This window comes from Petaurus breviceps, unplaced genomic scaffold (genome assembly GCF_028583685.1).
Source record: "Petaurus breviceps papuanus isolate PSGF00001 unplaced genomic scaffold, PetGlider_PUasm1.0 99, whole genome shotgun sequence".
NCBI lineage: Eukaryota > Metazoa > Chordata > Mammalia > Diprotodontia > Petauridae > Petaurus > Petaurus breviceps.
Genome location: NW_027187465.1, coordinates 26,545,352 through 26,556,583, shown reverse-complemented (window position 1 = coordinate 26,556,583; position 11,232 = coordinate 26,545,352). Strand labels below are relative to the sequence as shown.

Here is an 11,232-nt window from a genome sequence, read left to right as displayed (position 1 = left end):
GATAGATAGATAGATAGATAGATAGATAGATAGATAGATAGGTAGGTAGATAGATAGATAGATAGATAGATAGATAGATAGAGGGATAGATGGATAGATAGATAGATAGATAGATAGATAGATAGATGGATGGATAGATAGATAGAGGGATAGATAGAGGGATGGATAGAGGGAGGGATAGATAGATAGATAGATAGATAGATAGATAGATAGATAGATAGATGAATAGATGGATAGATAGAGGGAAGATAGAGGGATGGATAGAGGGAGGAATAGATGGATAGATAGATAGATAGATAGATAGATAGATGGATAGAAGGATAGATAAATAGACGGATAGGAGGATACATAGATAGATGGATGAATGGATGGATGGATAGACAGATAGATGGACAGATAGGAGGATAGACAGATGGATGGATGGATAGATGATAGATGGATGGAAGGATGGATGGATAGACAGACAGACAGATAGACAGATAGGAGGATAGACAGATGGATGAAGGGATTGATGGATGGATGGATAGAAGGATGGATGGAGAGATGGATAGATGATGGATGGATGGATGGAAGGATGGAAGACAGGTAGATAGATCTCATGGTTATAATTAATTCCAGCTGCCCTGTCCCTCCCTGCCCCCCCCCACAGTGGGGATTCTTGGTTGAATCCTTTGCCCTGCTCCCATATCAAAGGCTTGGAGCCCACTGAAAGCAAGAGCGACTGTCTCAAATATTAATTGGCAAATAACTAGTTCTTGTAACACACCTGACTTTTTCTTTTCCCACACCTCCAGCTACACAAAAGGACCAGTTTTTTTAAAAGAGCCTCCCAAAAGGCATGCTGGTTATGATTGTAGATCTGGAGGGGGCCCCAGAGGTCCTCCAGTCCAAACCCCCATTTTACAGATAAGGAAACTGGGGCCCAGAGTGGTGAAGGGCCCACACTGGTGTACTGATGAGCCAAAATTCAAAATCTGGTCTAGAGTTCAGTGCCATAGAGAGATTTGGATTTGGAGTCTGGAGGACCAGGGTTTAAATCCTAGCTCTGTCCTTTGCAGCCCATGTGGATGACATCGGACAAATCTCTTCAACTCTTAGTCCCAGTTTTCTTAAAGAGCTGCCTGGGGCACTGAGAGGTTAAGTGACTTGTCCAGAGACACACAGCCAGTACATGTCCAAGGTGGAACTTGAACCCAGGTTGCCCTGACTGGGAAGCCTACCCTCTAATTAAAATGCCAGGATGCAAAGATGGAAACAAATAGTCTAGTCCCTCTCTAGTCTAGATGCAGTGGATGGAGGGCTGGGCAGACTTGAGTTCAAATCTGTCCTTAGACACTTCCTAACTGTATGACCCAAAGCAAGACCCCCAGTTTCCTCATCTGTCAAATGAGCTGGAGAAGGAAATGGCAAACCACTCTAGTATCTCTGCCAAGAAAATCCCAAATGGGGTCACAAAGAATTGTCGTTTTTTCTGAGGCATATTCAAGTCCACGAAGTGCTTTACAACCGTCCTGTGAAATACTCCCCTCCCCACTTGTAAAATGGAGAAACAGGCTCGGAGAGATTAAAGCATCTGACCAAGATTTGAACCCAATCTTCCTGATTTGGGTGGCACCAGTAGACAGAGCACCAGGCCTGAAGTCAGGAAGACTCTTATTTCTGAGTTCAAATATGGTCTCAGACACTTTCTAGCTGTGTGGCCCTGTGTAACTCACTTAACCCTGTTTGCCTCAGTTTCCTCATCTGTGAAATGAAGAAGGAAATGGTAAACCATTCTAGTACCTTTGCCAAGAAAACCCCAAATGGGGTCACGGAGAGTCAGATATCACTAAAAACACCTGAACAGCAACAATAAAGGGAACCAATTCTACTGGAATAAGCTTTTCTATATCTATGTATTCACACACCAAACTCACAGATGCCAGGTTAAGAAATCCTGCTTTAGAACTAGATGGCTCGGGACGGCTACATGGCACAGTGAATAGAGCGCCGGCCCTGGAGTCAGGAGGACCTGAGTTCAATTGTGGCCTCAGACACTTGACACTTACTAGCTGTGTGACCTTGGGCAAGTCACTTAATCCCAATTGCCCAGCCTTCTCCCCTCCAAAAAGACAAAAAAAAAGAAAAGAAAAAGTACCAGATGGCTCTAAAAGGGTATCCCCTCATTTATAAATGCAAAAACTAAAGCCAAGGCAGTACTCATACCCATCCGACCACTCTCTCCACAATGGATTGGGAAGAATTACAAGAGTCACCAAGGATCTTTAAGAATGGACCCTGACCATACTCATCCAAGACAGTTTATGCACTTTGAAAGGAATTAAACTGAACAGGGAAACAACGTACCAGGCATGGGCTCCAGAAAGCAAGGTGACTGGTGGGTTTAGAGACCTTGGGGGGGGACTGTTTTTTTAAAACATGCTAATGATGTTATTTCTAAACATCAATCAACCTTGGCAAAATGATGTGAGGTCAGCCTGGAATTGGCAGGGATTTTGCTAAGAAACCACTGGTCCATTGAGCCTCCCTGGTCTCTAACCAGGGCTTTAGACAGTATGCAGACACCGTCCCACAAGCAGGAAGCCAGGTGAAATACTGGGGCCCTGTTCTCCTCAAAACCACCAGGAAGAAACATAGAAGAGGGACAGTCTCCTCCTGTCCCCACCCACAGCAGTTCCCAGGAGCCAATAAAGACTGTACTGTCTGATGCCAATGGCAGTGGGCTGATAGCTACCCAGACTTCATCGGCCAGATAAATTATGCATAAACAGACTTATCAGAGTATCATTGATTTAGAAATGGAAGAGACCTCAGAGGCCGGCTAATCCAACCCCTCCCATTTACAGAGAAGGAAACTGAGGCTCAGGGCCCCACAGAACCATCCTTTACACGTTCCCATCCATCCTCTGGGAGTCAGTGTGCCCTTGAGAGCGGAGAGCTGGCATCCAGAGGACCCTGGATCAAGTCTCGGCTTGGGACGCATGCCTGCTCTGTGGCCTTGGACAAAGCACCTCAACTCTCACTGGCCCCAGGCAGCTCTGGGACTGATCTGCACCAAGGAAAGATGTTTCCTAAAGCCATGAGATCACACACAGGTCTAGCGTCCTTCCCCCACCAAAAAAAAAAAAAAAAAAGGCAAAAGAAACGAAAAAGAAGAAGAAAAGAAAAAAGAAAAGAACAGAACAGCATGATCTGTCAATGTGAAAAAAGAAAAAAGAAACCTGTCCTTCCAGGCTGCTTCTTTCTTACATGCCTTATTATCTAGTTGGCATGAAGGGAACTGCTGGCTATTTGTTATTTTTATAATAACATAATATGATATATATATATATAATATAATTCATCGTAGCTAGCATTTATATAGCACTTTCAGGTTTGCAAAAAGATTTACAAAAGGGAACCAATTCTACTGGAACAAAGTTTTCTCTATCTATGTATTCATAAGCCACTCTCCTTTGATCCTGACAACCTGAGAGGTCGATGTTATTGTTATCTGAGGTGGAAGTTAAGTGATTTGCCCAAGTTCACATACCTGGAAAGTACTGGAGGCTGGATTTGAACTCGGGTCTCCCTGGCACTTACAGCACTCTGTCCACTGTGCCACCTGTCTTTTATATGGATGGATGGGTGGGTGGGTGGGTGGATGGATGGATGGATGGATGGATGGATAGGGAGGTAGATGAGACAGATAGATAGATAGACAGATGGACTGCCGGACTGATGGAGGATGGATGGATGGATATAATCGAGTTTTCACATCACTGTTTGCATGTCTTCTCCCCCATTAGACCATAATAATAGAGACTGCCTTTGGCCTTCCTTTGTATCCCTCAGGGCTTAGCCCAGCATATAGTAGGTGTTTAATCTGTGCTTCCTGACAGACTGACTTAACTGGGCCCTGAGAGATTACGGGCCTTGCCTTGGGCCTCGGCCTGTGTCTTTCTGGTCCCGAAGCCGCTCCCCCTCCTCCAGGCCACACCACTTCCTTCTGGGTCCAGATCACCCCCAGATCATTTGGCCTTGCCCAGAGTATAGAATGTACAACAAGGGTACATAGGCGTGTATAGGGATGAGACATCTGACTTGGTCTTTGCAACAGCCCTAGGAGAGAGGTGTTATTTTGGTTCTCATTCTACAGCCAAGGAAACTGAGGCAGAGGCTAAGTTTCTTACCCAGGGTCAGCACAGCTAGGAAGAGTCTGCCACAGAATCTACACTCAGGTCTTTCTGATTCCATGCCCGGGGCTCTAACCATTGGGACACCCAGCCACCCTTGGCTATTCTGTCCCTGACCCAGAATGCTGGGATAACCCCTCGGGGTGAACATATGAGAGGACATGAACAGAAGTCACAGTGTGGACGGCTGCAGAGGGGGGTCTTTGGCATCACTGGAGGGAATATTGACAGATCACGCTGCTTCTCAGGCAGATTGCAAATAACCCCCCAACACACGCACAGACACACATGTATCCCACACACATGCATGTGCACACACAGAGTCTCTCCTACTCAGGACTGTAGGGACCCAACTCTAACTCCTGAGAGGACAGGGCTTAGAAGGGGAAGGGACGTCCCAACCTCACTCACTCACTTTGGAGATGAGCACCTGGGAGCCAAGCGTCCCCAGGTTCAGGCCATCTGAGGGGCAGAAGAACCTTGGGATGTTTTCAGTGGCTTTGGGGAGTGTGTCCCTGAGTGCAACAGCTGTCTTTGTGACTGAACGGCCATCCACCGGCACAGGAAGGGGAGTTCCGCTTGTTGGCCTTCACCCCAGAAGGCAGAACTAGGAGAAGCGGTCTGGCAACAAGCATTTATTAGGCACCTATTGTATACCAGACACCACGCTAAGAGCTGGGAAGACAAAGGTACCTTTGTACCAAGCAAGACCCCACTCTCAAGCCATTCCCAGTCTAAGAGTCATGAGTAGAAGCCGCAGGTGGTAAATTTCGGCTTCCCTGCAGGAAAAGCCGGCCCAAAGTGCAATGGGCTGCCCAGCGACAGGGCGGGCTCCCCCTCATTGAAGCTCAAGCCCTGGCTGAGATTCTGACCTGCCTCCAGACGTCTGTACAAGAAGGAACAGAGCCAGAATTCCCACGTGAGCAGGGGGCTCTGGTGCCCAGGGCATGGCCCACCCCACTACCCTCCCTCAGTCATCCCCCTCTGTAGTGCCCGTCAGGGAGCAGGCCCTTTGTCGACAGACAGCACAGCACTCCTTCTGCTGTTGGGGAGCAGTGATGGACAATGTGGGGGTATCACACAGCTACTGGGCAGTGGGGCAGGGGTGAGGGTGGGGAAGGGTAGGAGCAGAGAGCCACAGGTGGGCCACTCGTGGTTTTGGGTGGATGCTGCAGAATTAGGCCCTGACCTGGAATGAATGCTAATCTGTGCTAGTGACACACACGCACACACACACACACATTCACTCACACACACTCTCTCTCTCTCACACACACACACACACACACACACACACACGATGAACTTTTCCTTTCCCATCACAGAATCTCCTACTTTGACAGCTGAACAGCCCTCCTCAGCCTACAAGTCCAACCCACCCACAAAAGGAGTCCCCACCATATGAACACAGTGGTCAGCCATTACTGCCCTGTAGATGCCCAAGGAAGAGTGGCCTGCCACCTCCCGGGTCAGGCTCCAGGACAGCTCTCCTCAGGACACAGAGACAAAAGCTGGCCTCTTCACCAACGCCCACCCAAGGCTACACTCTCAGCATGGATCACAGAAAGCAGCAGAACTTTCAGTGGGGCCTGGGTAGAAAGGCCTGCCTCTTAGTCCTAACTCTGCTGCAAATGGGCTGTGGGGCTTTGGGTGGGTCACATGCCCTTGCTGGAAAAATTTCTCCTCTGGAAAAATAAAAGTGGGGGTAGGACTATCGAGGATAACATCTGCAGGGCTGAGAGGCCCCTCACTGATGAAACCCCAAGGTCCTAAGAACATACCTCTAGACTGGACAGACCGAGAGGCCAGCCGGGCCAGAAGCCTGGGTCCCCGGGGGGTTGGGTGTCTCACCTTTAGTCACACAGACCTGGCGCCAGGAGTAGACTTAGCCCCAAGGCCTCCGATGGCCGAGCCAGCACCTTCCCCTAGGACACTAAACCCCCACTGACTTGTTTCTCTCCTGCTCCCATCATAGCAAACAGCCTGGATTTGTACATGGAGCCCTGGTTCCAACTCTGGCAACTTTTTCCTCCCTGGCCTCATAGAGGTTCCAAGATTTACAAAACGATCTTACTCAACCTTCAATTTGGGGCAGCAGGGAAAGGCCGGGGGGAAATGCCTCCCGTTTGGGGGTTTTGTTCACCCTTAAAAAAAATAAGGCAAATATAAAGCTGCACACAGTAATACAGTTACATTAAGAGGCCAGAGAGAAGGCACATTCCCCCGCTTGCCTGCTCTCCAATGCCCAGAGGGACTCCGGAAGGCATGTTTGGTTTGGGAGGGGAGCTGAACATTCCAGCCCCGCTCCAAAGCAAGTGCAAGAAAAAAAAATCCAGTGTAAATGGGGTTTCATTTATTTATGGGCCTGGCCCCACGATGCCTTTCATATTTTCTTGGATGCTGACGCTGTAGCCCAGACATCTGACTGGATGGCCCCAAATCAATGGAGCATTGTCTTGGAGGCTTATTAGAGGGAGGCTGGACCTTTTTATAGGGCCGAGCTGCAACAACACAGAGCCTGGAACGCTCCAGGAGCAGAAGGGGGACGTTGGGCAAAGGTGCTCTTGGAGCAGCCTGGCTGGACACGGCCCAAAAGACGAATGGCAGACAGCTGAATGAGTGTGATAAGTGGGGGCACAGCTGAGAGCCACACATCAGGGACAATTCTGGAAGCTAGCACCTATCCAGCTGGTCAGCATTCAGGTCAGTGAGACCTGTGTTCAAATCCTGCTTTTGACACTTACTAGCTGTGTGATGGGGAGGGGGAGTCCTCTCTGCCTCAGTTTCCTCATCTGTAAAGACAAGGCCTGTAATACTTCACAAGTTTGCTCTGAGGATTTAACTTTAGAAAGCTCTGCGTGAATCTCAATTGTTAATTTTTAGTTGAATGTCAGCTCCTTGAGGGCAGGAACTGAATCACTTAGGTCTTGGTATTACCAGTGTTTGGTGCATAAATACTTGACTGATTGCCCCACCCCCACCCCAGCTGCTATGGTCTTTTCTCCGGTTTATTATTTTGAACCAACCCTGCACATGTTTTGCGTTTATATAACCCGATACTTCCCTAGTTCCTCTTCCTTGCTGGCCTAGAGGAGAGAGTAAGCTCCCTGAGGGCAGGGATTCCCCCTCTCCCTTCCCAGGGTAATGCCTGGTACCTAGTAGGTGCTTAATAAGTGCCTGATGAATTGGACATTAAGCACCTACTATGTGCAAAGCATGTTTTTTGAGGTGCTGGCAAAGACAAAAATTTACTTGAAACAGCACGCCATCGGAATTTACTTGTTCTGCAGAACACTACTGGTCAGGCATGTAGAAATCAGTACAAATATGGATGACTTTAAATAGTCTCTGCAAGAGACCTCAGAGTCATTTCATGCCTTCATTTTACAGACAGGGAAACTGAGGCCTGAAAGGTGAAATGACTTAGGACCATGTGTTTGAAACCAGAAGGGCCCTCACTGACCATCTAGTCCTACTCCCTCATTGTACAGATGTTAAATGCCTCACTCCAAGTCACCCAGATAAAAGCAGAAGAGGCCTGCCTCAAACAGGGTCCCTGACTTCAGATCGAGAGTTTTTGTTTCTGTTTTCTGCTGGGCACTGGGGGTACGCAGGTCTAGAAAAGGCTTTGGAGCACTGGAAATGCCAAAGCTGGGGGAGTCTGGGCCTCCCTTCATTCCAGGAGGGGCTTCTGGCTGGCAGAACACACCAAGAGGCAGCTGGGGTGGGGGGTGGGGAGCAATCTTAACCCAACATAAGCCACAAGAAAAAAAATGGGCCTGTTTGTTCTACCTTCCCAGACCAGAGAGAAACAGAGGAACTGGAAATGGGAAGAAGGCAGAGACCCCCCAAAATCGGCCACATCCATCCAGCATCTTGTGCTGGGGAGGAATGGAGACTGGTCCTCAATCCTCTCCCCCACTGCCACACTGACCAGTTCAGACACTCACACGCCCTCCAAATGATTTTGATACTACATTTCTAGCAGGAAATCTGGCATATTAGGCGTGAAGGAGATGGCTTGAAGGAAAACAGCTTCACTCACCCACTCCCACTAAAAAGGGGGCCAGGGAAGATACACAATCAAGTGACACATTCATTGCAAGACTTCAGAAAGGCTGAGGGAGTCTAGCTTCAGGAGCGGCCCCAGCCAGGCTTATGCTCCATTGGGGTTTGCTCTCGGGGCATGACAGCTTATCGCTGAAAGAAGGGGCTTCACTTAGTGTAAAATGTAACTAATACACAGCAGAAAACACGTGAAGATCCAGGTGAGCATTCCCCAGCTGCCTGAAAGACTTTTAGGTGAAGCAAAGTTGTGCATGGGGGTGGGGTAAGAGGGGACAGAGAGAGGAGGGGAAGAAGGAGAGATAGGGAAGAGGGGAGGGGAAAAGAGTGGGGGCCAGGGGAGTGGCAGAGAGATAGACCGATTCAATCAAGACTACCATGTTGAGGACATTGTAGGAGAGAGAAGACTAAGAGGAATCAGCAAAAATTCTATCTACAAAACAGCCTGGATTCAATTGTCCTTCTCCTAGCCCCGCTTTCTTTGTTTAGGCTTTTGCGCTTGGGTTTTGTCTCCTCAGGTCACCCACTTGTCCAGGTTTAGCTCTTTCTGCCAAGAAAGTCACTTGTCACTTTCTGCCAAGGGTCACCACTTGATCCAACCTAGGTTTCTAGAGGAGGCAGAACTCCCCAATGGCTTCCTGATCTGGTCCAACGAGCTCTGTCTGCCCTGCCCTTCCCCCACACCCCCAATCACTTTAGGGCGGTAGACAGTTTTCGTACTGGCTATCCAATGATGTACATGGAACAGCAGTAGATATGAAGAGAGGTTTGGCATGAACCACAAATACACCAAAGTCCAGAGTTACCCACAAATCTTGGGTTGGGCTATCTCTCACCCACCCAGGTCAGAGACAGTTAATAAAGTAATAAATCCATCTCTCAGCTCCTTTCTCCAAGAACATCCCTCAACTCTCTAGCTTCCTCAGTCCCCCTTCGACTTTGTCTCCAGTCACAAAAGACAATCTAGTCATCGCATGGTAGAGCCAGGGCATCCTGTACCCCCAGGTGCCCAGCCTTGCCCAGCTTCCTGTTCACCTTACTCCCAGAACAGCCTGAGACAAGAGGGACTTTGGCAAACACTCTTGGTGGGTTCATTTTCCAGCTACAGTCAGTGGAAGGAGGTATGTGCTAGCAACTTGAGAGAATGGAGCCCTGAAAACCTCCCCCCCCATTAGGCTGATGGATCTCTCCCATTTGCTCTGGGTATCACTTAGGCCAGCTCCCTTGAGTCTGAAGTCCACAGCTATTTCCATGGGTGAGTTAGGGGTAAGCACCCAATCAAAATAGACACACACCAAATCGTTGGACAAATAAAGAGCGGGGCCAGGTGACCTGGCTGCTCTGGGCACCCGGGAGGGTTGTGATGGAGAGAGGGAGAGGGCGGTCTTACCGCTATGGCCTCCTGGGGGTCCCCGTGGGGCCCGGTTCCTGGGGACTCCGCAGAGGCGCCGCTGCCTGCAGTTCTGCTGTCCATGATCCCGGGGGTCAGGGAGTAGAAGGGTGGGCTGGGGCTGGGGGGCAGCCCGGAGTCGGGACTGTCCAACAAGCCCTCCCGGCTCTTCTCTTTGAGGCTGTCCTCCATGCCCTGGAAGTGCAGGTGACCCACCATGGCTGGGGGCAGGGGCACGATGGAAGAAGCAGGGGGCGCGGGGCCAAGGCGCGGGGAGCGGGGCCCCCTCTTCGCAGCGTCCTGCTCCACTTCTTCCTCGGGCTGCAGGAGCCAGAGCCGGGGCCTGACAAGGAGGAGGGGAGGCGCCGGCCGGCTGACCTACGCGGGGCTGGGGCTGGGGCTTCGGCTTCGCGCCCGGGACTTGGGAGCCTGTGGGGAGAGCGGAGAAGGGCGCGCGTCAGGGGCAAGGGGGCGCTGGAGAGGAAAGGGGGGGCCCTAGAGAAGGGGGACCGGGGCAGGCGGACACTGGCCCGGCTCAGGCCGGGGCGGGCTAAAACCCGAGGACGCAGTGAGGAGCTGACGCCCGGCCCGGCCCAGTCGGGACAGGGGCACTGCGCCCGGACGGACGCACGGCGGGCTGCCCGTGCCAAGGGCACCGCGCTCCAGCCAAGTGCCGCCGCCGCCGCCGCCGGGGTGTCTGCGTCTGCGAGGGGCCCCGGGGCTGCGCTCCTGGCTCCCGGCCCCTCCGCCCCGCTCCCTCTGCTCCCAGGCCGCAGACCAGTGGGATTTGTGACCCCCCCGAGCCCCATCGGCCCCACCCGGAGTCCGGAAAGCCCATTACGTGAGCGCCGAGGCGAGGTGAGCCGGCCGGGCCCGGCGCAGAGCAGGACACTGCGGGACGGGACCGGGAAGGACACAGCAGGGCGGCCCGCGGGACTGCGCGCTCAGGGCGGGCGCTGCCAGGGGCCGATTGGCCGGCGGGGGAGCGCTCGGAGGCGGTGCGCTGCGCCCTGGCCCGGCTCGGGCTCCTGCTGCTTCTCCGGCTCCTGCCTGTATCCCTGCCTGGGCAGCAGCCGCCTCTGCCTCTGCCTCTGCTGGCCGTGCTCCAGCTGTGGCCGCCAGGGAGAGCTCCAAAGGCTGGCCCGGCCCGGCCCGGCCCCGCTCGGCAGACTAGGTTCGGCCCCCTCCCCGCCTCCAGCCTCCCACCCCAGCCATCTGAGCCTCACTCTGCCTCCGCCTCCGCGTCGGCCGCTGCCCCAGCGAGCCCGAGACCAAGCTGGCTGGCTGGCTGCTGCCAGGCCCCTGTCTGCACCTTCCCTCCGGCCTTCTTCCCCTTTTCTAGCGCCCTCCTCCTCTTCCTTTCTCTCCTCCCTCCCTCCCTCCCTCCCGACGCGCGCCACACACTCACATTCACACACGTCCCAGGCAGGGCTTCAAAGCTCCCATCGTGTAACCCCACGGACGGGGGGATACAGAATCACGTCTTTGTGGCCACAAACCAGAAGTGGAGATCTCCCCGCCACTGACCCCCAAAAGCCGGGGAAAGGACGCCCCGCAAAGCACCGCATCGCACGCACAAAGCACTGTCCCATTATCTGAGAA

The 11,232-nt window shown here is 52.0% G+C and overlaps 1 protein-coding gene across 1 annotated transcript in view; it reads right to left on the bottom strand.

Moving 5' to 3' along the window:
• RFLNA (refilin A) overlaps window positions 1-10,999 on the bottom strand; it is a 29,816-nt gene extending 18,817 nt beyond the window's left edge. Inside the window, exons 1-2 of the mRNA XM_069081383.1 lie at window positions 10,857-10,999; window positions 9,631-10,059 (exon numbers count right to left, since the gene is read on the bottom strand). Coding sequence (XP_068937484.1) covers window positions 9,631-9,849 — 219 coding nt within the window. The 5' untranslated portion in view covers window positions 9,850-10,059; window positions 10,857-10,999. The remainder of the gene's footprint in view (window positions 1-9,630; window positions 10,060-10,856) is intronic.
• Between the last annotated feature and the right edge of the window lie 233 nt (window positions 11,000-11,232).